Source organism: Chrysemys picta, chromosome 3 (assembly GCF_011386835.1).
Source record: "Chrysemys picta bellii isolate R12L10 chromosome 3, ASM1138683v2, whole genome shotgun sequence".
NCBI lineage: Eukaryota > Metazoa > Chordata > Testudines > Emydidae > Chrysemys > Chrysemys picta.
In genome coordinates this window covers 99,588,993-99,616,552 of record NC_088793.1, presented here as the reverse complement: position 1 = coordinate 99,616,552, position 27,560 = coordinate 99,588,993, and the positions used below count along the sequence as shown (strand labels likewise).

General features: G+C 42.3%; 1 protein-coding gene across 17 annotated transcripts in view; it reads right to left on the bottom strand.

Moving 5' to 3' along the window:
• The window catches only part of L3MBTL3 (L3MBTL histone methyl-lysine binding protein 3), a 166,683-nt gene that overhangs the window by 92,166 nt on the left and 46,957 nt on the right, over positions 1-27,560 (bottom strand). For 12 of the 17 annotated variants that reach the window (XR_010599636.1, XR_010599637.1, XR_010599638.1 and 9 more), the window contains 6 exons: positions 27,405-27,489; positions 24,025-24,116; positions 19,956-20,060; positions 18,067-18,202; positions 8,097-8,188; positions 6,165-6,316 (listed from right to left, as the gene is read on the bottom strand). Coding sequence is in view for 14 of the 17 variants with exons in the window: in XM_005280241.3 (XP_005280298.2) it covers positions 6,165-6,316; positions 8,097-8,188; positions 18,067-18,202; positions 19,956-20,060; positions 24,025-24,116; positions 27,405-27,489 (662 nt within the window). In the remaining 3 variants the exon portion in view is untranslated. The remainder of the gene's footprint in view (positions 1-6,164; positions 6,317-8,096; positions 8,189-18,066; positions 18,203-19,955; positions 20,061-24,024; positions 24,117-27,404; positions 27,490-27,560) is intronic. The other 5 variants (XM_065588571.1, XM_065588578.1, XM_042848158.2 and 2 more) reach the window with 1 other exon arrangement.

The window sequence follows — 27,560 nt, the reverse complement described above, 5'->3', positions numbered from 1 at the left end:
AGGCCGAATGGGAGAGCTGTGAATTGATAATGTACTTTGTTTACCACGAAGTGGAGAAACTGTCTATGAGACGGGGTGATAGATATGTGAAAATAGGCGTCCTTCATATCGAGGGCGGCGTACCAGTCTCCTGGATCCAGAGAGGGAATGATTGTGCTCAAGGAGACCATGTGGAACTTCAGGCTGACGATGAACTTGCTGAGTTCCCTTAGGTCCAGAATTGGCCTCCCTTTGCTTTGGGAACGAGGAAGTAACGGGAGTAGAAACCCTTGCCTCTGAACTCCTGAGGCACCTCCTCCACTGCTCTTAAAGCGAGGAGGGTTTGAACCTCCTGGATGAGAAGTTGCTCATGAGAGGGGTTCCTGAAGAGGGATGGGAAAGAGGGATGGGAGGGTGGGAAGGAGCAGAAGTGGATAGAATATCCCGCCTCTACTGTGCAGAGCACCCATCGGTCCGATGTAATAAGGGACCGTGCACGGTAGAAGCGGTATTCGTATCCTTTAGCAGGGACAAATTACTTCCGTTCGGCCCCTTTGGCCATAGGGGGAATGGAGGCAGGCATTTGCCAAATGGTTTTGGCGTTAGCCTGGATAGTCTTTAGCATGGGTAAGACCACCCTAGAGGAACCCTCTGGTGCCAGAATGTCCAACACAGGGTCCTCGTCCTCTACCACCTCCTCCACCTGGAGGTCCATATTTAGAGCCACCCGTTCATAGACTCATAGACTTTAAGGTCAGAAGGGACCATTATGATCATCTGGTCTGACCCCCTGCATGCTGCAGGCCATAAAACCGTCCCTACCCCTTCCCTGGACTCTGCTGTTGAAGTCCCCAATCCTGTTTTTAGTGACTTCAATCGGCAGAGACCCTCCTGCTAGAGATCCCTGCCCCATGCTGCGGAGGAAGGCGAAAAACCTCCAGAGGCTCAGCCAATCTGCCCTGGAGGAAAATTCCTTCCCGACCCCAAATGTGGCGATCAGTAAGACCCCGAGCATATAGGCAAGAGTCTCCAGCCCGACCCCGTTAGCCATTATACTATTTACCCACCATTGCTTGGCTTTCCTTGACTACTATGTTTTACCATTAAACCATTCCCTCCATAAACTTATCTAACTTTATCTTAAAACCAGACAGGTCCGTCGCCCCCACCGTTTCCCTCGGTAGGCCGTTCCAATATTTCACCCCTCTGACGGTCAGAAACCTTCGTCTAATTTCAAGTCTGAACTTCCCCACGGCCAGTTTGTATCCATTCGTTCTGGTATCCACGTTAGTACTAAGCTGGAATAACTCTTCTCCCTCCCTTGTATTAATCCCTCTAATATATTTAAAGATAGCAATCATATCCCCTCTCAGCCTTCGCTTTGTCAGACTAAACAACCCAAGCTCCTCTAGTCTCCTTTCGTACGACAGCTTTTCCATTCCTCTGATCATCCTAGTGGCCCTTCTCTGCACCCGTTCCAGTTTGAGTTCATCTTTTTTAAACATGGGAGACCAGAACTGCACACAGTACTCCAAATGAGGTCTCACCAGCGCCTTGTACAACGGAAGCAGGACCTCCTTATCCCTACTAGATATACCTCGCCTAATGCACCCCAAGACAGCATTGGCTTTTTTCACCGCCACGTCACATTGTCGACTCATAGTCATCCTGCGGTCTACAAGAACCCCTAGGTCCTTCTCCTCTTCCGTTACTTCTAACCAATGCGTCCCCATCTTGTAACTAAAATTGTTATTAGTCATCCCCAAATGCATCACCTTACACTTTTCACTATTAAATTTCATCTTATTTCTGATACTCCAATTCACAAGCTCATTCAAGTCTCCCTGCAGGATATCCCTGTCCTCCTCCGAATTTACAACGCCTCCCACCTTCGTATCATCCGCAAATTTTATCAGCCCACTCCTGCAATCGGTTCCGAGGTCAGTTATAAATAGATTAAATAAAATGGGTCCCAAAACCGAACCTTGAGGCACTCCACTAGTAACCTCCCTCCAACCTGACAGTTCACCCTTTAATACAACCCGCTGCATTCTCCCCAATAACCAATTCCTTATCCACTTCTGGATTTTCATATCGATCCCCATGTTTTTCAGTTTAACCAATAATTCCTCATGGGGTACAGTATCAAATGCTTTACTGAAATCCAGGTATATTAGGTCCACCGCATTTCCCTTATCTAATAAATCCGTTACTTTCTCAAAGAAGGAGATCAGATTCGTTTGGCACGATCTGCCCTTCGTAAAACCATGTTGTAATTTATCGCAATTGCCACTACCCTCCAGGTCCTCAACTAGTTTCTCTTTCAGAATTTTCTCTAACACCTTGCACACTACAGATGTTAGACTAACAGGCCTGTAGTTACCCGGATCACTTTTTTTCCCTTTCTTGAAAATAGGAACCACATTAGCTATTCTCCAGTCTAACGGGACCACCCCCGAGTTTACAGATTCATTAAATATTATCGCTAACGGGCCTGCTATTTCCCGCGCCAATTCCTTCAATATTCTCGGATGTAGATCGTCCGGTCCTCCCGACTTAGCCCCATTAAGGCGTTCAAGTTTTGTTTCTACCTCGGATACGGTAATCCCCCATCCCGAATGCCCCTCTATAGTGGTGCTAGTATCCCTAATACCTTCATTGGCCTCATTAAACACTGATGCAAAATATTCATTAAGATATTGCGCCATGCCTAGATTTTCTTTAATCTCCTTTCCGGCAATAGACTTCAGCGGTCCCACTTCTTCTTTCTTTGCTTTCTTCCTATTTACGTGGCTGTAAAACCTCTTACTATTGCTTTTAATTCCCCTCGCTAGGTCCAACTCTACACGGCCTTTGGCCTTTCTCACTCTATCTCTACATTCCCTGACTTCACTTAGGTACATTTCCTTACTGATCCCTCCCCTCTTCCACTCTTTATACGCTTTCTGTTTTTTCCTAATCGCCCCTTTGAGTCGGTCGCTCATCCAGCTCGGTCTAAATCTCTTGCTTAGTAATCTTTTTCCCTTTTTTGGAATACAGGCCTCTGACAGCTCATGCATCTTTAACTTAAAGTAATCCCAGGCTTCTTCTGCTTTTAAATCCATTAATACGTTTGCCCAATCCACTTCCCTTACCAGTCCCCTTAGTTTGTTAAAATTGGCCTTTTTAAAATTATAAACCCTAGTCTTTGATTTAATTCTGTTACTCCTTCCATGTATTTTAAACCGAATTAGCTCATGATCACTGGAGCCCAAATTGTCCCCTACTACCACTTCCTCAACAAGGTCCTCACTACTTGCCAGAATCAAATCTAAAATGGCCTCCCCCCTCGTTGGTTCAGTTACCACTTGATGGAGGAATTGATCAGCAAGCACTTCTAGGAACATCTGAGCCCTGTTATTGCTACTAGCGTTTGTTCCCCAATCTATATCCGGGAAGTTAAAGTCCCCCATAATTACACAGTTTCTGTTAGTAATTACTTCTCTAAACACATTAAATAGTTCCTTATCCATATCCTGGGTCGATCCCGGCGGTCTATAGCACACTCCAAGCACTATCCCCGGAGAGGCTCTAGTAGTCCTATTACCCAGTGTGAGTATTGCCCAGACAGACTCTGTGTTATCTAATCCATCCACTATTATTTCTTTACAGTTTATTTCACTATTGACATACAAGGCCACCCCCCCACCTTTACCTTTGTTCCGGTCTTTCCTAAACAGCGCATACCCCTCCATACCTGTGTTCCAGTCGTGACTGCCATTCCACCACGTTTCCGTTATTCCTACGATATCCGGTTTCAGTTCCTGGACCAAGAGCTCCAATTCCTCCATTTTATTACCTAGGCTTCTGGCATTGGTGTATAAACACCCTAATGTATGTCGTTTAGCCCGTCTCCCATTAGCAGCACTATATGTTGCGGGCCTCCTTGTGTCCGTCCCCCCTGTCCTTCCTATGTCCAATCTCATCTCCCCGGCTATGTCTCCTCTCGTTGGAGGAGTTCCTGCAGGGCCCTGTAGTCCATGGGTGGTGGACCAGATGTGGAGGTACCCACCTCGTCAGGCAAAGATGAGGAAGACACCACTGGCAGTACTGGTTCCATGGCGGCCTCTGGATCCTCCGGGACTGGCACCTCCCAAGCCCCGAGTGCAGCCTCCACCAGGGGTGGGGTTGGATCCGGGTTTTGCAAGGGATCCTGAGGCAGGCGGCTGATGGTTGCCTCAGGGAGGTGAGACCCCAAACGGGATGGTGGGGGAGCACCGGTGTCGCGAATGGGACAGGTGCCGCGCTAGGGAGCGGTGCCAAGATGGGGTGCCGTGCCGTGATGTAGACCGGTACTGCTGCATAGAGCAGTGCTGGTCCGTCGAGCGATGACTGGGGAGTGCAGTCCGTGGTCAATGCAAGCAGTGCTGCGAGGTCACAGATTGGGATCTGGACCTTAAGTGCGACCACGACTTATCAGTCGACGACCACCTCGAGCGAGAACAGCTCCGAGGGTGGGGACTGTGAGACTGGTGCCATGTATACGTATGGTGCCAGGACTCAGAGCGGCACTGGGACTCAGAGTGGCATCAAGACTCCGAGCGACACAGAGATCCTGGTCGAGGGACAGACGACATGAACATGGCCAGTTTGCCTCTTGAAGGTACTGGGCCTCGGGGTAGTGGAGGCCTCGAGGCTGGAGACTTGGGCGCCATCATTTTGATAAGCCCCCTAGCGGCCTCAAAAGTGTCCGGTGTGAAGGGTAGTGTGACCTCCTCCACCTGCAGCCGCGGGGAGTCCAGGAGAACGGGGCTTCCTGGGGAGACAGGGGCCCGTGGAGGTTGAGCCCGACTGTAGGGTCTGTCAGCCGTAGGCCCATGTTCCGCAGCATGCCCTGCCGAGGTTGCGGTTTCTGAACCAGGACATTGTGGAGGCTTGTCCTTGACCTGCTTCTTCCGGGCAGCTGGCAAGTGGGACTGGTGCCGAGGGGAATGCTTCTGGGCCCCAGGAGACCACCGACCCCTGGGAGGGCATGCCGAGTCCTTTTCCAGTGCCACGGATAGCACCGCTGGAGGAGTGCTCTGCGCCGAGGCACTTGGGGCCGGGTCCTGTTGTGGACGGAGGGCAGACTCCATGAGGAGTTGTTTTAAATCAATGTCTCTCTCTTTTCTGGCACGAGGCTTGAAGGCCTTGCAGATCTTGCATTCATCTGCCTGACGGGCTTCTCCCAGACACCGGAGAAAGGAGTCGTGTGGGTTGCCCGTGGGCATAGGCTTGGTGCAGGAGCTACAGGGTTTGAAACCCTGGTACGGCATGCCCCAGAGCCCCACGAAGCACTCGTTAAAGGGAAAACCCCCAACCACTAAGACTACAATTAACAACTAGTAGAGAACAATTAACTAACAATGAGTAACTATATACAAAGATAAGCAGAAGACCTAGGGATTAGTGGAGCACTTGCAAGCAAGAGACCACTGTTCCAATAACCGTCACTGGCGGTATGAAGGAACTGGAGGGGGGTTGAGCCAGCAGGGTTGTATATAGAGCGCCATACCTGCGCCACTCCACGGGGCTCCACAGCCGGACAGATGGGTAGCTGCTAGGGAAAAGTTTCCGACAGCCGTGCACGCGGTGCACACACACACACACCTAACGGGAATTGATATGAGCAAGCACTCAAAGAAGAACAAGCCTGAAGTTCTGACTACACAACAGAACTGTGATGCAGTAGGATCAAGAGACAATCATGCCCTTCAACAGATTTTATTAGTAGGGCATATGGGCCAGACCTAGAAACACCCTGATGAAATGTAGCTGCTGTTTCAGTCATGGCTACCAGGGTGCCTAATACTGATGGTATTGGTATGTCCACATGCGTATTTCCCAATAAAAAATCCAACATGAAGATGCATTGCAAAATTAAAAGAGAAATTACTTATACCAGATTTACTCTCACATGCAACTACAATACCCATTTCCCACAATCTTATGAAAGTTGTGTATGTGCAACCTGAACATCTACATTTGATAACCTGGCCCCTAACATCTACTACAAATGTTTAATGGTCTGGAAGACATATTTATAAAAATCTGCTAAAAGCTGATGTGCTGACTACATGCAGAGTACAAAAAGTATCAGGGAAAGATACCATCTTAACAAATTTCTGATATGACTTATTAAAATATAACAAATACAAAGATCATACCAATAGTCATAGCTCTCATCCCAGTTATCAAAATGAACCAGGAAACGATTGTCCACCATGTCTGTTACCGTAGCAACACAGATGAATGTCGGATTTTTTTTGTCTACAGCTTCAAGTTTCATTCCCACTCGAAATCCCGATGGAATAACCGTCTACTCAAACAGAAAGTTTAAATTAAAGGTAAATAACACACACTACATCCCAAAACCTCCCCAGAGTCCACAATCAATACATACATTGTCATTTAAAAATTTACCATCATTTAAAAATTTACCAATTAGCTAGCCAACAATGCAGCAACAGCCGAATTAGCTTACATGAAAGATGCTCAAACATAGATACAGACTCTGAGATCATGGTTTATGAACCAAAAATTTCTGAGCATGTTGCAAAATTTGTAGACTTTGGTTTAGACAGACACTACCTCTGACAGCTTTCTCCTAGTCCCATAAAATGATAAAAATAGTACGATGCCAGTTCATGGCAGGCAGGCAGGATAGACAAACAGGCAGGATAGACAAACGGGGTAAAATGTTGGATAAAAGGAAGATTAAAAACCAGCCAAGAGAAACTGTTGCTTATGCCTAATAACAATTAAAAGTTATTCCATGTTTTGGTCAATAGTCTTAGTCTGAGAAGGAGAGAAGCAGGTTTAAATCCAGTGGTGCCACAAAAGTATAAACAATCTTATAAAATTTAGGGAGGATTCATGGGAAAATATGCAAAGAACTAAGGCCAGGAGCAGAGAAGCCAGGCTGGATAGCAGTGGGGGACGGACAGGAGCTGAGGTGGGGTAGGAGCAGAAAGGGACAGGGAGAGACTGGAAGGGGACAAGGAGCAGAGAAAAGGGAACGGGGATGTAGTGGAAGGGCCTGGGGGAGGAAGGTTTGGAGGGGAACAGGAGTCAGTCAGTGATGGGAGGGGACAGGCAGGATCTGGGGGATAGCAGCAGCTTGTGGGATGGGTTAGGAGCAGATGGGGACAGAGAGAGGCTGGGGTGACAGGGACAGAAGGGTCTATAGCTACTAGACACACTCCCCTACAGAACCTAGAATTTAACCAATTATTCCTGAGTCTCAAAACTCCTTTTTTGTGTGTATCTTATCTCCCTCTAGTGGCAGATCCACACAGATGCTAACAGCCTTCCACTGCTACCAGCTACTCTGTTAGCTTAAGTGGAAAGGAAGGCTATTCCAGTGGTTAGAGGACTGGCTTAGGATGTGAAGACCCAGGTTCAATTACCTCCTCCACCACAGCCTTCTTGTGAGACCTTGGGCAGGTCACTTAACCACTCTGTGGCTCAGCTCCCCATCTGTGGATAATAATGCTTTCCCTACCTCACAGGGATGTTGTAAGGATTAATACATTGAGAGATTATAAAACAGTTTGAGGGCTACTGATAAAAAAGCGTTATATAAGAAATTATTATTTCACATGATGAAACTTTGGGGTTTTTTCCGTTTAAAAAATGTAGGAAATACATTTAAAAATGTAAAAAGAATGTGAATAAGGCAAAGTCAAATACTCAAAAGTTAGGAAATACCCAGATTTAAGGTGGACCGTTCATTCTGTGCACAGAATGAGGCACAGGACCTGTGGAAAAAAAAGTGTTTATTCATATAATTAAGGACTGTAGCATAATGCAGATGCAGATGGGGGCTTAATTAAGGTTAAACAGATAATCTTACTTCTAGTATTTCCTAACTTGAGTGCTTGACCTTGCAACCTTAAAGTTCTTTTAACACAATTTATAGATATATAAAATTCATGTGGATTTCAGAGGTGAATTTTAATACAGATTAATCATTTATCAAACCTTAAGGAAAAAAATATTTACAGGATTTCCAAAATCTCCTGTCACTGAAATGATACAAATGAACCGGCTAGCAGCTTTCTGCAGCAATGAAGAAGCGGCAAATGAAGAATACTTACCGTGATCTGGTTTTCAAACAAAGATTTAGGAGCAGCTTGAGCCTTACATGTTTTAAGATATGAGGGCCAGTTAAATTCCTCTTCTTCATATCCTAAAAGGTTTCCACAAAAAAGTGAAACAAGAAAATATGCATGAGACACAGGTTGATTATGGCAATCATAATCTTCTATAAAATTATTTTTTCAGCAATTCATTTTTCACCTAGTCCCAAATCATTCAATTCCAGAATTTCACAAATGGAAAAAATAAATTAAATGGTTTTAAATTCTTTAAACATTAAATAATAATATTATAAGTATCTTCTATAGTAAAACTATTAATATTTAGTGCCTGTTTCTCTGCTACATTACTCCAGTTTTATCCCAATGATTTCAATGATTTCTATTTTTATTTGGCACCTGGTAATTCAGAGAGGAATCGGTAATCCTTCCCTGCTACCAGTTAGCTAAGCTTATTTATCACAAAGACCAGCTTTCGTTTTAGTATCTGAACAAAATTTTATGATGACCTGAGTGTCTATTTTTCCTCCTGATCTGAAATTGATCAGCTTCTCATCTTTTTCCAGGACTGAAGTTTTGACTGTTCCCAATCTTCATACAGAAGGAAATTGGTCTTGTGGCTCAGGCTCTGGATTGGGACTCAGGAGATTTGGGTTCAATTCCTAGTTCTCCCACAGGTGATCTGAGGCAAACTTTCTCTGTGCCTCTATTCCCTATATGCAGAATAGGGATAATACTACCTCCTTTCTTCCACACTTTGTCTGTAGTGTTTATTTGTATTGTAAGCTCTTTAGGACTGGGACTGTCCCTTACTATGTGTATATAAAAAAAACCCACTTTGGTACAATGAGGCCTGAGTTTTGGTTGAGGCCAATAGCTATTACTGTAATACAAATAAATAACAATACTAAGAAAAATGTTTTAAGGAAACAAGCAATTATCAGAACATGAACATTCAACATTGTTTATCAGTAGGGACAACCACCATTTTTTTCAAGAATGCAGCTATTTTGTTTTGCTTCTGAGTTTCCACAAACATTTCTTAGTATAATTTCCCCTTTTTCACTCAGTTTCTTTTAGAAGAAAATTTAACAGAAAATAATGTAACTCATGGGAAAAGTCTAACTATTTATATTCCCGGTCACTAAAAAAAAAGGCAACAAAGATTACTAGTATGCATAGTTACATATATTCCTTTGTTTCCCTGTTGTATAGTCGTATAAAGCCATTTCAAGATACTGCATAAAAGTCAGGAGTAGTTAATTATTTTCTGTTAAGGTCCACATTTCTTGGTCAAAGTATAGTCAAGGTCCAGACTTCAAAGACAATAATTTAAAAAATAACAATGATGATAAGCAAATAAAAAGATTTTGGGGTCTGTTCAAAAGCATCTGGCGGTCCGGATTTGGCCCACGGTCCTCATATTGACGACCCCCGGCATAGATGTTACAGATATATAAATCAAGCTTAACCATACTGTCAATCATTTACCACACAATATATTCCCCTTCTGAGTGCTATTTAAAACATACCAGGAGAAAATAATTGTGTTTAACCTTTTGGGACCCTCTTATTTTGTGAAGCACTGTAAGAAAATTATTGAGCAGCCCCTTCTTCCTTTTAGACCTCCCCTCCCCTCACAGTTTGAATTGTAAATATTAGCTAAAATTAAATTAACTGCAAAAAACAAATATAACTTCTCTGGGTCCATGGGGGCCTCTTGTATTAAGCAGAGGAGATGTAGGTGCACTCCTATATGCAAACCAGCTGACCAAATTACCCCTCAGAGGGGCCACAAAAACACAAGACTTTATTTTTCCCACAGTGGGTACTCCATAGTGCTTAATAAATAATGCCACTGGCTTAATTACTTTCCAGACAACATACACACACAACTGACATCAGTACTCCAGAAAGTGCGCAACTCATTAACTAAAAACTAGACTCCAATATCTTATTATAATACTTGTAATAATCTAAAATGTTTCTTCTTTCTACAGGTTTGTTTTCAGCCCTCAGTGATTATTTGAACATTTTTGTTATGTGAATTTTCTTATTTTTAATCATCTCTTGCTGAAATTTCATTACCAAGTTTGTTTGAAATTACATCATTATTAGAGTTAATATTTACTAAATGTATTTTAAATCTGCAAATATATCACACACATTATTAGAGCTATTTACTAAATGTATTTTAAATCTGCAAATATATCACATACATTGTTTTAATATAGTCTTTAAAAAGGCATATATGAGACAATTTTAAAACACTGTTACCTTAGGTGCTTTCATTTAGGTTGGCTTAGTAACACTGGTTTATTTTGTTTTATAACACAAATATTACACCTTTGCATAATTTAATTTTCACAATAAAGTATCAGAACGGGGAAATTCTGTCTTCGCTGTGAATTTTCATGTTGGGCCCCTCCATGCCTGACCGTTTTCAAAATGGGTGTTTCCTGTTTCATTTGCAAAGTGATACCAGACACCTCTGTGTTCCTGGGGAACCAGGGTGCAGTATCCAGCCAGACTCATGAAAGACCCCCCCCCCCCAGCCTCTGCTTAAACCAAAACCCATCAGAAAAAGAAAACTTGCAGAGAGCAATGAAGGGCGTTGGGAGACACCTAGACCCCTCCTGACAAGGGTGACAAGATTAAGACATCTCCATTAGCATACAGAATGGAGAGCAAAGACAACTCCCCTAGCCTCATCTGCATGAAAGATGGGACAGGAAGACATCTCAATTTACATACAGAATGGAGAACAGAGAACCACACTGAATTCTGGGACCAGAAAAAGCAGGGAAGCACTGCATTCCGGGAATCTCTGCTCCAGATGCTAATGAACCTACGCCTGCACACACACCCAGCTTAGCAGTTATCAGACCAATTCTAGTAATGAATCCTTAATTGATATCCAAATACTGAAGCAGCCTAGTTGCCTTGTGAGCTCCCTGGAAGAAAACACTACCCATAGCCAAGAGTGATCAGCTCCTATTGTCTAGTCTAAAGAAAACCCGTGAGTCATCAGTTTACCTATAAACAAATCTAGTGTTCTCCCTTGAACCACTGTAATTTCTCTACAAAAATCCCTACTCACCTCTAGTCAGGGTTCTGATGCTTAGATCCACACTATGCATCAGTTCCACTGGAACTCCATCTCTTGACTGATCTTGCTGGGGGCTCTGCCTGTCTCCAGCATTCAGAACCCTCAGCTACCACCATCATCTGGGAACCCTGACCAGTTCAAGCCTCATGGAGTGGGTGAGGACCCCCCCCCTCCTTCTCTCTCCCTCTGTTTTCCTTTCTACCTGGAAATCCTGGACGCCCCATCATCTAAGGCATTGGCACCCTAACATCAGGCTTGTCTGGTTATGTGGACTCTCTCCTCAGACCCTACGCTACCAGCACTCTCAGCTATCTTCGAGACACCACTGACTTCCTGAGGAAACTACAATCCATCGGTGATCTTCCAGAAAACACCATCCTGCCCACTATGGACGTAGAAGCCCTCTACACCAATATTCCACACAAAGATGGACTACAAGCTATCAGGAACAGTATCCCCGATAATGTCACAGCTAACCTGGTGGCTGAACTTTGTGACTTTGTCCTCACCCACAACTATTTCACATTTGGGGACAATTTATACCTTCAAGTCAGCGGCACTGCTATGGGTACCCGCATGGCCCCACAGTATGCCAACATTTTTATGGCTGACTTAGAACAACGCTTCCTTAGCTCTCGTCCCCTAATGCCCCTACTCTACTTGCGCTACATTGAAGACATCATCATCATCTGGACCCATGGAAAAGAAGCCCTTGAGGAATTTCACCATGATTTCAATAATTTCCATCCCACCATCAACCTCAGCCTAGATCAATCCACACAAGCGGTCCATTTCCTGGACACTACTGTGCTAATAAGCGATGGTCACATAAATACCACCCTATACCGGAAACCTACTGACCACTACACTTACCTACATGCCTCCAGCTTCCATCTAGGACACACCACACGATCCATTGTCTACAGCCAAGCTCTAAGATATAACCGCATTTGCTCCAATCCCTCAGATAGAGACAAGCACCTACAAGATCTCTATCAAGCATTCTTAAAACTACAATACCCACCTGCTGAAGTGAAAAAACAGAATGACAGAGCCAGACGAGTACCCAGAAGTCACTTCCTACAAGACAGGCCCAACAAAGAAAATAACAGAACACCACTAGCTGTCACCTTCAGCCCCCAACTAAAACCTCTCCAGCGCATCATCAGAGATCTACAACCTATCCTGAAAGATGATCCTTTACTCTCACAGATCTTGGGAGACAGACCTGTCCTCGCTTACAGACAACCCCCCAACCTAAAGCAAATACTCACCAGCAACCACACATCACTTAACAAAACCACTGACCCAGGAACCTATCCTTGTAACAAAGCCCGATGCCAACTCTGTCCACATATCTATTCAAGTGACATCATCATAGGACCTAATCACATCAGCCATACCATCAGGGGCTCGTTCACCTGCACATCTACCAATGTGATATATGCCATCATGTGCCAGCAATGCCCCTCTGCCATGTACATTGGCCAAACCGGACAGTCCTACGCAAAAGAATTAATGGACACAAATCTGACATCAGGAATCATAATACTCAAAACCCAGTGGGAGAACACTTTAACCTGTCTGGTCATTCAATGTCAGACCTGCGGGTGGCTATCTTACAACAGAAAAACTTCAAAAACAGACTCCAACGAGAGACTGCTGAGCTGGAATTGATATGCAAACTAGACACAATCAACTCAGGATTGAATAAGGACTGGGAATGGCTGAGCCATTACAAACATTGAGTCTATCTCCCCTTGTAAGTATTCTCACACTTCTTTTCAAACTCTCTGTACTGGGCTATCTTGATTATCACTTGAAAAGTTTTTTTTCTCTTACTTAATTGGCCTCTCAGAGTTGGTAAGACAACTCGTGTGTGTGTGTGTGTGTGTGTGTGTGTGTGTTCAATATTTATTCCACTCTATATGCATCCAAAGAAGTGGGCTGTAGTCCACGAAAGCTTATGCTCTAATAAATTTGTTCGTCTCTAAGGTGCCACAAGTACTCCTGTTCTTTTTGCGGAGACTAACACAGCTGCTCCTCTGAAACCTTTCTACCTGAGGTATTAACCTTTAATCACGTATGTTATGTTGGTTTAGTCCTCCTTGTGTAGTAATTACTATTATTCAATAAATAACTTCTATGGTTAAGTTGGTTGCTTCTCTCTCTCTTGCTGAACTTTACTCGTTTGTGCTTTTAGCTTCCTCCATTCACTCTACAGCAACACTTCTTTTACCTAAGCTAAAGATCCCTGCAGCGCCCCAAATACTGCGGGGTTTGCTCATCGAGTAGGTTACTGCCAGTACAATTGTGTTGGGGGAGTGGGGATAGGGATGTGCTGAATTTGGGACGCATAAGGGTAACAGCTTGAAAGTGCTGCTTGACCCAGTCCATGGAGCCCAGGGGCATATAAGGAGAGACAGCTTGAAAGTGCTGCTTCCTCCAGCCCAGTGAGTCCAGAGACATATAAGGGGTCAGCTTGACAGTGCTGATTGACCCGGTCCGCTCAGACTTGCTCTGTTAATGTACGTGTGGGTGTGTGGGTGTTCATCCGGTTCCGGGGTGGGAGTAACCCAGCCCTAGGGACCCTAGGTCCTGCAAGATAGCTCCATTGAGAGGGGACTTGCAGAAGGGAGAAGTAGAGCTCCATATGTAAACACAATTGACACAAGTAGTACATTGACAGGATTACAGAACCCCCTTCCCCAGAGGAGTAACCCGAATAAATGAGCATACCCCAAAGTAATGGACAAATCTGGTAACAAAGGAGTGACGATGAATGCAGGTTAAGCTGAACAATTGGAACTCTGTTAAACCCTAGGCACTGCTCTGTCCATGTTCTAAGTTACTTCCAACTTAACTTCATGCATTCCCTATTTCCTTGGTGTCCCATCAATAACAATCCCTCCAAGGAACATGGGCCCCCTGACTCCAGTTCCACTGATCATGATGCATCTTCCCTATTTTACAAACATTTTAATATAAACACTGAAAACAAACAGATGCCCAGACCCCTCACCGCACATTCCTTTAGCCAAAGGTGTTGGCATAAGTGACTGGCTGCTCCTGCAAAAAAGCTACACCCAATCCCTGTTTCAATGCATCACACTGGAGTGTCAGTGGCTCTCCTGGCTGATAGTACTTAAGGACAGGGGCATATCATAGGAAGAATCTCTATGATAGTTCCTGCATGTATTAAAAAGAAGTGTTTTTTTTTAAATGATTTTTCCATGTTTGCCATCTGACGGGGAATAGCTATATTGCCAGGATGATCTGTGTCTCTCTCATCTAATAATTTCCAGACCATTGCAGAGGCTGGAACACTTTGGTCTAATTTCAGTTGTTGGGTTTAGTATACGGGTGCTGGCTGGTGTTGGTGGCCTGGGATACAGAGGAGGGCCGAGTAGAGTGCGTTTTGGGGTGGGGGGGTACGCTATTATTTATGTCTGCTGATGCATATTTGTACCTTTAATAAAGTAGAATGAACAGTTTATTCTCAGTCTATGGCAGTCTTTGCAGTGTGCCTTCCATCTCCATGGCAACAAAGACAGTACGCCACAGGAACCCAGCTCCCAGTCTTAAACTCTATGACTATGATCACCTGAGTCCCAGGAAGTCCAGGTGCAGCCAAGGTCTGCAAGGTTAGATGCTTTCATTAAGGTAGGTTTTCTAAAATTTGGATGGAATCCTACATGGAAGGGTTATAAGTGGCTGCAGGAGCTGAAGTCCAGCTGAAAGGCATAAAAAGCAAACAAAGAAAGGCTGGGCTAAGGTAAGTGTGGTGGGGCGTCTGCCCAACCCCCACGCTAGAGGAGGCTGCAGCAGGCCAGTGCGCCTGCGCAGACCAGCAGCCAATAAGAAAAGGTTTACTAGGGGCCAATCAGAGCCAAATTGGAGACAGCCAATCAGGGCTCAGCTTGGCCCTATATAAAGGCTGCCCAGGCAGGGAGCAGGCAGTCTGTCCCAGACCTTTGACAGGGGAAGGTCTGTCTCCAGAGCGGGGAGACTAGCACCGCAGACAGCGCAGTGCTGGCCAGGCTCGGGGGAGCAGAAGGGAGCTCTAGCCCGTAGCCTGCCAGGCTGCAAGCCCTGAAGGGAAGGGCCTACCGGGTGCAAGGGGCCGTAGGGGAAGCAGCCCAGGGAAGTGGACAGATGGGGGAGAGGAGGACAGCGAGGCTGCCGCCAGAGGGTCCCTGGGCTGGGACCCAGAGTAGAGGACGGGCCTGGGTCCCCCCTTGTGCCCATGCAGTACACCCGGCCATTGGCCGTGGGGAGCGGCCATCACAGACTATGCCAGATCCCTGACAGGAGGTATTAGACTTTGGGGGTGTGGTTGGACACGGTGGCTGGGGCGTAGAAAGACTGCTGATCACACACACACACACACACCAGAAGGGGGTGTGGAGGGACTAAGGGGGCACTGCTGGAGGGCAGTGATCCTGAAGAGGACGCCACGAGCTGGAGAGCAACCAAGGGCGAGACAACGGGTGGGACACCACCAGGAGAGGGCGCTCCACTGGACTGAGCTAATTCCCGGAGATAACCAGCAGGAGGCGCTGCGGTGGTGAGTCCCAACCCTGTCAGAGTAAGCAAAAGCATTGACTCAAACTGTGACAAGGCTGTGGACTTAACTGATCTCACACCAGTATAAATCAGAAGTACCTCCACTGAAGTCAACAGAATTATGCAGCAATAAAACTAGTGTAAATCAAGCCTCATGAGGATCTCTTTCACCTCAGGAAAAAAAAAAGGGAGCCCTTTTATCTGGGTCTATTCATATTCCAGAAAGGGGTTATTGTACTTTTTTTGTATTATGGGAGCTACTGTCACTGACACAGAGAGACCCTACAAGGCGACTGCAGTAACAACCTTCTCAACTCCTTTAGAAACATGCATTAGATCTACACCATCATATGAAATGGTGCAGGTTCAATTTCATGTCATGTTCCTTTTCTACCAGGGCCAGCAGAGGCCATCAGTGCTACTGAAGCAGCACACTCAGCTCCCTTGTGAATGGGGAATAATTACTCCCTCCACAGCTGCACTGGAAGCTAAGCTCAGCCTAGCAACTGCTGTGAAGTAGGGCAAACTTTTACAGGGAAGTAAGAGCATATCAGAATTAAGGATAAGATAGGGAATAAGTTAAGTCTTATTCAGGAGAAGATTTGGAAAGGAGTGAACTCATCTGGCCAGGAACAGAAGAGATCCAATGGACCATATGACAAGGAAGAGAAGCAATCCTAGGATAGAATGAAGCAAGCCAGCCCAAGGGAAGAGCCCAGAATGTATTTGCTAGCCCTGAAGAGAAGTGCAGTAGCACAATCCCTGTTATCCCAAACCTGGGATGTCTTGGGGACAGTAGAACCACACTGCACTGTATATTGATGAACCCCTTCTAATAGATGTAGTTATACAGAGGGGTGTTAATGATAGGATGCAGTTTTCCCCAGTTAAAAGCCACCACGAGGCCTTAAGAGCAGTGCAAAAATAATTAAAAAAATACAATAAAAACCATTTCATGGTACACCAATATAAAAACCGACAAAAAAAATACCTGAACAAATTTTCCCCACAAATGACTTTTATGACTTTTCAGGAAAAAAATGACTCAGATGATGAGATCTTGTATAGCAGCTCTCCTCCAGCAGCAGTATTTTATGACTAAGAAATGAATAAGCCTCCAAAACCAGGGATTTATAAGGGACAAGCTGACAAAACCTCACCACTGAGTACAAAACCTAGTGAATACTGCCAGAACAACAACAACAACAGTATTTGAACAACTGGATATGTAACTACCTATTCATTCAGCACATGAAATCCATGACTCCAAGAGGATAGGGGCAGGGAGGAATGGCTTTTGGGAAATATTATAAATAGATTGTGTAAAATTGGTCATTTATTGAAACTAACTGTTCAGGGCTACATTACAACCAAAGAGCATAGAAGTTGCATTGTTGGAAGGCAGTGTGGAGTGCAGCTGCACCAGGGAAGTGACTGAAGGCATTCTGCCTCGTGAGGATACATGACTAGCCTCCACCTCCCATTTTAAAATAATTATAGTTAAAATCAAAATAAATAAGCAAATGAATAAGGCACATTTTCAACCAGTACACATCACAGATAAAATACTGCATGTTGTTATTTTGCAGGGGATACCCTTATACTTTATTTCCCCACCAAGATCTGTCACCTCTCATAGTCTTTGTCTCAGACGCTCTCCTCGGGGCAGGGACACTATCTTTATTTAACTGTACAGCTCCATGTACACTGATGGTGATTTATAAATAACAAAATAATAATGGCTAGCCATGGGGCATATTTAAAAGACACATAGTTGGCCTTCAGCCCTCATTTTGGGCAACCCATTGTAAGTTATTAAAGGGCTTACAAGTTCAAGGCCTTTAAAGTGTACAAGGCAATAAAGATGCTAGTATTCCATTGTAGCCTGTGTGTTTTGCTTTTATTTTACGGCTAGTTTGGTCTCTTCGTCCTCCCATCATGTTCTCTTGACGGTACCCTTTGAATAACTATTCTGATCATTTTGCTTTTTAGTGTCTCTCATAGTTTTACACAAAAGCAGAGTCTTTCCTTCCCTTTGTCTCTTTGTTCTTTCATCTGGCTCCACGGGATCCATTAATGCTTTGCATTTACCTTTCTTCCACCTTTTCACAATGACAGCTATCAGCTCACAAAGCTAATTATCTACAGTCGTAAGATGGAAGCAAAAGAGAAATGAACAGGTAGACTGCCCTTATTGTATTGTGATTTGGAATACAAACCAGGTCATTTCAACAAAAAAGCAGGAGCAACTGTGTGAAAGATAAACAAATCTTTAAATTGAAAGTTAGACAATACCTTTTGGGGGGTGAAGTTTGTGACCTGTTTTCTCACACCATCCAGCTGGATGAATGTCTGAAGAATCAGCATTCACCCAGAAGTCGTAACAATCCAAGTATTCATCAAAATGGAGGCGTATCCTGTAGCCTAAAACCTAAAAACAACAGTTTGCAAAGTGTACAACTTAGTAAAAGTACACTTGAGCATAATAGTCTCTATACCTAAATATATTCAATGTGCATTCAACCAACTTTTTATTTTTGTTCATGCCAATAATATAAAAATACTGTAATGCAGTTTAATAAAGGGAAGAACAAAAAGCAAGACTGCAACAGATCTGAGCACCTCTCTGATGAAAACCCCTGTAGAAGTGCTAATAATAATAGTATTATTCATTCAGAGTATGAGTGACACTTAACATAGTACTAAAAGAAAATAGAAACCTGAGAGATATGTCTAGACAACCTCTTTTGAAGGACAGGTCATTATAACAAGGAGATAATGAGGGTCATTATGTAAGAAGAAGTGTAAATGTGAAAGGGGAGATCCCAAAGGACCCTATTCCGCAATAAAAAAAAGTCACCTTAGTGCCTAAGAGGGAAAGAGGAGATGCAGCTCCTCTTCACTGCTGAAGTCTCCTATGTGCTAAATGTCCATACCATCTCCCACACTTTTCTGGGTGCCAAATGCCACTACTATCCTATAACCAGCTGTCAAAGCATCCCGCTTCCCCAGGATATCATCTACAAGGCAGTCAATTTGTCAAAAGTCAAACCAAGCATATTGAGAATTTAGGGGTGGCTTAAAATAAATCAAATTTAGTATCAAAATAAGCAACAAAAAGGAATTAATGTACTCATTGCACTATTCTTTTTCATATTTAATTTACTCAAACTTGCCATAACTTAAATGTAACTCAAACTGAAAGAATTTTCAGTTTGCCACATTAGAATTTCACAGTACTCAGGGCACTTTGCCACAGAATTTAGGTCCAGCTTACTACAGAGGACTTAAGGCCTTGGTTATACTGATCTTTGACATCAGCACGTACAGCAGAAGACAAGTCAGAAATAGATATTTTCAGAAGGAGGATGTGATTAGCTGTGGAGGGGTTCAGAAATGGGGAAAATAAAAAAATAAAAAAAGAACTAAACTAAACTAGGACTACGGACATATAATCATAGTGGTACAAAATAATGACAGTACACGACAATGAATATCAGGCGTTCCTGTTTCCCCATTCCCCAACTTAAGGAATTAAAAAAAAGAGAGAGAGAGAATTCTGTCTCTCTTAAATCACACAATTAATATCCATAGAAGTATTCACAGTTAGATACTACCCAATGTAAGTAAAGGTGGCAGAATTAAACCTGTAGTGTAATATTAGTCTGTGGAACTTGAAGCTACGGTTCAATAAAATAGAAAAATGATGAGATAATGTTATGAATAAGCATAACATCTGTAGTTGGAATAAAAATTCAAGGGCTATCAATTTTCATGCATCTTTATGTTCTTTATATTTTCCCTTTTAAATATAGATTTCTCCAAAATTACAGAATTATACAGATACTTATGTATCACCATAACACTAAAATATTATGTATTCATATCCATGAACATGTGTAATTGTTCCTTGATATTTGGATATTGTTTTTAATATGATTTCTGGTACAATTTAATAAAATTTTATGCATTAGGAAAAAATATTCCACATGGTATAGCATTAGGCAATTAAATGCCTAACAATAGTTTACATCTTCCTCTGAAGAATCTGTCAGAGGAAGATGTAATTTTAGTGCTAAATGCAGCACTAAACAGAGCACAGTTCCAGTATAGTATTTACTGTATTCTTAATACACGTCTATTCTCAGCCTCACACTTCATTCAGGTACAGTCCTGGTGCTTACCTCAGCCACAGTGAGAATGCAGTACATTGACTGGTGTTCAGGATCCACTCCTTCCAGTTTCATTCCTACTTTGAATCCATTTTTGCCATATGGGAAGGACTGATACTGGAATGAACAAAAACAGTTTCAATATTTCAAAAGAAATACTTCAAAAGAAAGTTAAAACACTTGTGTAGTGCAAAACACTATTGTTATTACTTATCCTTATGCAGGCATCTGCTTAAAATGAAGTCTCAAGTATATTTGGTTAAATTTCAAGCTTTTAAAATCATATAATGGAAAACAGAACTTAGCAAGCCATGGAAAAAACTGTCTGATAGTGCCATCATTAAAGACTTTAAAATGCAGAAAAAATCTGTTAGGAGGAGCAACTGGGAAAGCACCTCAGAACTGTAGAAAACGCTGTATTTCATCAACTTTTTAAATAACTTTCTAACTAAAAATACAGTACTGTAAGGTTAATTACTTATTTTGTACAGTGACACCTTCTTGGCAACCACCATTCATGGGATGATCAGATAAAATATTCTGAAATGCCTTTTAGTTTCTACATCTCAGGCCACAAAGATGAGCCACAAAGCAAATACAGAACAGCCTTCATATATAAAGATGGCCTCTCACATGGTAATACTCCCTTTGCTGTGTACAGTAGAGAGAAAATATTGGGCTCTGACTAGCCTCTTTTTCCAAGAGGATTCTGGCAATCAATAGAGGACTGAGAACATGAGATAACATGAGGATGAAGCCTATGCTGCAGCCTTCAATAAAGGGAAGAGGGCAGAAAGGGCGTCTTAGGGAGTCAGGTACCGGCTGCCTATTATATCATGTTCTCTGTGCTCCAGACAAAGTTAGAAGTCAAAGTCATCAGTCCTTAATACTTTAAATTAAAGAAAAAAAGCAGAAAAATATTAATAAAATAAGGCAAGAGAGTGAAACTCTAACACCATCTTTTGTAAACTATTAAGATTTTAAGCTACTCAGGTAAGTAAAGTACTTCTTTTGCATTCAGTGCTGTATGACACACAGTCAGTGGTCAACAAAAAATTAAAAAAGTGGGGAAGGGTTTTAACATTTTTAAAATTAGGGTCATGCCCCGACAATATTCCTTCCTACAATGGGTTAGGACATAGGTATTTCTACTCGAGTTGGGATTTACACCTTGCAGCTCCAGTATAGCTCTGATCAAGCAAGTGTGCTACAAACAGAAGAGCAGCCGCCACGGCATGATGAGCTAGCTGCCCAAGTACATAGGTAGGATCATACTTGGGGCATCCAGCCCACCCCGCTACTCGCACATCCATAGCTCCACTTCTACCTTTAATGCGCTAGCTCTATCTAGTGTGGGTACATCTCCTTGAGTTGGAAAGGATATTTTATGTGCCAGCGTAGACATACACCATGATTGTAATTAATCACAAAGCAGTAAAGTGTACAATCAAAAACATTTTATTATTGCTTGATAGCTCATCTTTAACCACATTCTGTTTTTTATCTCAAGATGTACCATTAAAGCTTCATCAAAAATTGTCATAGAAACTAATAATCAATGCCCAAATCATTCCTCTAGTAAACACAGGCTTTTTCCATTAAAAGATATAACTTATGATCAGATCATACACTTTTCTTTTTAATTCTTCTTTCTGAATCTTAAGAAAATATTACATGCTGTATGTACTGACAAATAAAAGCTATGCTTTAATGACAGCGTTACAGCACGATACACCCATGTGCCCAAAATCTTAAAAGTGGGGAAATAAGAAGAGGAAATATTAGTGAATTCCTTTCCACCTTCATACTGCCTACAACACAGTATTCAATAACACTCTTCAGTGCTCCATAAGGATCTCCCTTCCATCTCTAACAGACACCCAAAAGCAATACATACAACATAAGTTTGATGAAGCTGGGGAAACACTAAACCTCACACGCTTTTATATTAGTTATATTAACATAACAGTACATCTGACTGTCATACATTTGGGAAGTTACTTTGCCTTAAATCACCAATGAGGTCACTGTTTAGGTTTTGTGTTAAAGTGCAAATTTCATGTAGATGGGGTACTTACTTCCAAGAGGTACCAAAAAGCAGTATAAGAGGCATGTTTTTTATTCATCAGATTTAAATTTGATATGTTTATCTTAGCGCACATATTTAGTCACTATGACTAAAGAATTACAAAATACTCAATAAGCAAACAATCCTGATGTATAACTGATATTCTAGGAATCAGCATATAAGGGGTAACAACATGCTCAAAGGACAGGCCCCAAAGTGTAAGTCCACACTGGAGCTGGGAGCCTCCCAGCCTGAGTAGACAGATACACACAAGCAGGGCTCGAGCTAGTTCACTAAAAATATCAATGAGGACGTTCCAGCTCAGGCAGAAATTAAGGCTCTGAAGCCCACCTGTCCCACCAGGCTTCAGAGTCCAACATCCAGCCCAATACCCCTACTAGTGTGAGTCTGTCTACCCAGGCTGGGAGGATTGCTCCTAGCTGCAGTGTAGACATACCCAGAATGGCTTAGATTTCTTGTAAAGGGGGAAGAAAGGTGAGAAACACCCTTCCCCAAATAATTCACCAAACACCAATTTTTCCATAGTTGTTATAAACTTTCCAAAATTTCAAATTGTATAGCCAATACTTCAAAAATTCTGGAGTTAGCCAAGAATTATAATCCATTTTTTGTGTTACTAAAACCCCAAGTCACAAGATATTCATCATTCTTTCCACTATCAAATTGAAACTCTAACAACTTGAACTACGGGTCAGCTCCTGTTGCACCACAGTAACAGCTAAAGTTTAAAATGTTGTGCATGATTGTAATTATATCATAGATCACCTAAGATACAATTGCATTGGGCTTACTATATTTACATTACCTTTGTCACAAACATTTAAAGATTTTTTTGGGCACAAGGACGCCAGCATAGAGAGTGAAAACAATATAGAGGTTCATGCAGTAGAGACACAGTTTTGACAATCCCGTGCGATGTGAGAAGGAATAAAAAAAGAGAAAAAAACTGAAGTGGGGTCATAATACAGGACAGTTAGAAGTATAAAATAAGAGAGTCAGTTATTTCATTTTACCAGAGCAACCGCTACTTGTTGAAGTTAGAGCTTAGAAAAAGTATCTACAGAAAAGTTGATTAAAGTACTGAACAGTAGGATATTCTGCCTTTCCCTAATCAAATACAAGGAAAAAGGAAAAAAAATATTGCAGGGATACAACTCTTTTCTCTCTCATAGACACACACTTTTCCTATCCCAAACAGCTTACAGTTTAAGTTTAGAAAAAATGCCAAAAGGTGGATGCAAAAAACAGATAGGGTAGTACAAGGTAACAGTCAGACAATTATGATTAGAATAAGCAGCAGCCGCAATCACAGTTTACCAGCTGCCTAGACATTGTCAAGTGTTTTGCAAGCACCACGACTAGAGGTGAGTTTTAAAGAGGGATCTGAAGGAGGACAATGTACTGGCTTTGTGGATTTTTATTGGGAACTTCCTTCCATGCAAAAATGGATGCCATGGGAGAAAGCAGTAAGTTGTTTGATGGAAAACTGGACAGATGGGTGACAAAGGTCAGCATAGTTGGCAAAGGAGAAGCAGAAGTTGATATTTCGGCACCCAGCAAGATGAAGCCATGTTGTGTTTGATGCAGTGAAAAAGGGGGAGCCACTGGGGGGTTGCAAAGTCAGAGCAACAAGCCAGGAAGATGATCTTTGTAACAGACTTGTGAATGGATGTAAGGAGAACAAGGCAGCATCTGGAAAGCCCAAAATGAAGAGACTGCAGAAGTCAAGACATGAGAAAAGGAGGGTCTGGATCAGAGCTTTAGCTCTGTCAGATTTGTGAGTTATTAATTCACTGAGAAAAGCTGGGCAAAAGGTGACCTATCATCCACACACTCTTCATGATTATTTATGGAAATCTGTTACTTTAATCATTGACAGACTTCCTTTAGAGCAAACCAAGAACTTACAAAAGTCTTTTTCTAGTCTGGTTATTCTACCTTACAAATGTCATGCTAATGGATGATTAACTTGGGTTTCAGAAGAAAACATACCTCTTTAAAAAGCTTAATAGGTGCTGCTATAGCCTTTTCTTCCTCCAAATATGAAGCCCAGCACCATGGTTTCTTTCCTTTAGAATATAAAGCTGTGAAGAAACATACAGTGTTAAAATAAATATTTTGGCAAAATGACTGAATTGCTGACTTCTCAAAAAAAGCAAAATCAAAAGAAAAAAATGCTGTGTGTTTCAAATTTCTATTTTGTAATATACATGTATTTAATTTCTCAGAACTTACTACAGAAAATCTATTCAAAAACTACTACTCTACTAACGGCCTTATTAATTACTAAGTACTATTTACAGACAAGACTAACTACTATTTACCGTGACAAGAATACAACAGTGAAGCAACACAGCAGTCGTTGCAAGCTCTGACTCACAGCCATGTGTGGTTAAGAAGGAACTGGGGAGCGGGCTGGAATGGGCCTGCCCTTTATATCCTCAGTTGGAGGCATGAGGATGCTCAGGGTGCAAGTGCTGCCGAGTAGGTACCAATGACCAAAAGTCTCTGGCTTGAGGGCACTGGGAGCTTGTGCACCAACAGTGGACAAGATATATGTGGGCAATCACTCGAAGGGGAAGCAAGAAATTAACAGCATAGCAAAACCCAGGAACTTTGAAGACAGATGCCTCACAAGCTTTGTCATATAATTGGCACCTCACTTCTGACCTTTGCCTTCTTCATCCCTGCAGCATATACAGCTTGTCATTTTAGATTGTAAGCTCACTGGGGCAGGGACAGTTTGCACAGTGCATAGCACAATGCTGCCCTAATCCTGACTGGGCACTACCACAACAGAAATAACTAGTATCATCAATTATCGTCTAATTATTTTAACATTTATATAATTTAGATCTGCATCGTCTACATCTGTTCTGGGCTCCTCCTGAAGAAAACAAGTAATACCCCCAATTATGTATAAGTGTTGGGAGTACAGAAACTATTTGGGACTAATATAAACTCGATTTTGTTCGTTTGCTCATTTCATGATTTAAGCCATATTTGAACTTAGATCTCTAGATGTGTTATCTAACAATAACATAGATTAAAATTCTTGCTTCTGAATCTAAAAATCAGAACCTTTATTCAAAATCCTTTTGCTGAAACCACACTTCCATTAAATAAACTATAGAAATGTGCACAGATCATTCTGCCAGTGAACAGTAGCATTTCCATCAGCAAACCAGAGTTCCTTTATCATACCAATCACACAGTCTCAGCTTTGGAACAAAATGTCTGCATAAACAACACTTAAACTTCATCAGTAAATTACAGTTGTGTCAACGATGGCTCTTCTGCACTCCAGGTGCTTTAGTTCGTTTGCATGGCTCAGCTCCCTGATGTGTAGCTGAGCTACTTTAGGCTCTCTCTTTGTTAGTGGCCAGGCAGCTGCTGCTAATGGAGGCTCATTCAGTATGAGCTCACAGTCTATCACAAGAACTACCTTGAAAGGCCTTTTGCAGGTTTCTGGTGGTGCATCACTGATATACAATAACTGCTGATTCTGCTGATTTTCCTACAAATATCTACCATATTAATGGACTGAAATGACTGCACTCATTTAAAAATATTTTATTGTGCTGCTTTGAGTGGAATACGACCCTTTGGACTGATTGTAGCAATTATTCCTAAACATTTCCATAAATGCATCTAAATTCGTGCACATACTTAGACTTGGAAGGATTAGATTTTTATCAGTAAATGTCAGTAGACATCAATTTATCTGTATATCTACACAACAAAAAAAGATATTTCAACTGAAAATCGAAATTTGTAGATAGGCAAAATAAGAAAAATGCTAACTGAGAACTTCTTAGTTTGATTTAAGGATATTTACTTTGCATATTTTGACATATGATGTTGACAATTTGTGTTTTGTAGCCCACGAAAGCTTATGCTCAAATAAATTTGTTAGTCTCTAAGGTGCCATAAGGACTCCTGTTCTTTTTGTGGATACAGACTAACAGGGCTGCTACTCTGAAACCTGTGTTTTAATGGTTATACGTTTATAACTTTTTAAATCTCACTGTCTACTGTCATTAAATAATTGTCCGACTGCATTGTTATCTGATCCCCCCCATAAATTTTCACAATTGTGAAAAATTAACTAAATAAAAATGAAAAAAAATGCTTAAAAATAATTATCCATCAAAATTATAAAAAATAAAAATCAAATTCTGCCAAGCCTACACATATTGTAGTTATGAAATTACTCCCAGAAGACGCAAAAGTAAACGGTTACTTCTGCTAAATGCACATCCTTGAATGGCTGTAAAAGTGAAAGGAGCAATCCTATTTATCCAGCAAATCAACAGGTCTGCTTCTCATTTACACTAAGGCCCCTTTACACCACTTAGGCGGCACGAAGGAGCCTTAAAATGCATTACATTGATGCCTATTACAAGCACCTTCACATTGCCAAAGTCATGTAAAGAGCTCTTAGGTTATGTCTACATGGCAACGTAAGCCCGCGCCTGAGCTCAGGCTCAAGCCTAGCTTCCCTTGCAGCTATGCTGCAATTGCACTAGCCAAGGGTTTGGACCCAGGGTCCCAGGACCCTGCAGGGTTGGAGGGTCTGAGCTCGAGTTAAGCCGAGACCCTATTGCTTTGCAGCGTAGACACAGCTCTGCTTGACTCGAGTCCCGGGAGTCAAACAGAAGTATCTCACAATTCCATGGGACAAGTTCCTTAATCCTCTCTATCCCACCAATCTGCAATCTACCCAGCTCAGGTCAGCGTTAACCCATTCTCTTCTGATCACTGATTTCCAAGGACACTATCAGAAAGGTCCCTGGGTTTGCAATGGAGAGCAAACTGATCAAGAATTTTTCAAAGCAAGCTGCTTCCTAATAATGTCCAGGGCAGGCAGTGAAGTTTTCCCCACAGTGCACCACAGTCCTAGGACTAGAGCGGCCTCTCTCACAGGGGAGGGGATGCTAGGAACTCTGTGACATGGTTACTTTGAATCGAGTCTGTGCACTGCAGTGTGGATGTCAGAGCCCTAGGTTTGAGCACAGGTTAGAAACATAGGGTTAAAATACAACACAGACGTTCAAGCCCAGGGTGCCCTAACATGGGTCAGCTGACTCAAGTCCCACTAAGCCTGGGCTTACATTGCAGTGTAGACATTACCTTAGTGTAGAAGAGAATCAGGCTCCAAGTGTTGGCTACTTTCCTCAAGATTACCTTTAATCCACTAAAAAATATCATAATTGTTATAAAGAATTTAAATGGTAGAATTAGAGACTATAAATCCAGTGCTATAAAAATCGTAGTTCTCCATAGACAGTACATGATCTCCCCTTGCTGCATACATAAACAAATGACGCTTCTGAACCTTCGCCCGCCCCCCCCCGCATATTTCAACTTACGTTGCTTTAAAATGGCCATATCACCTTTTCTTTTTCTTCTGGCTCTCTGAGAGACTCTCAGTATCCTCCCTTCATGCTTCTCCTCCTAGATTACAAAATTTAGGAATTTAATAATTTTATTAGTTTTGAAGCCAATTCAAGCTAAAAGAACATATC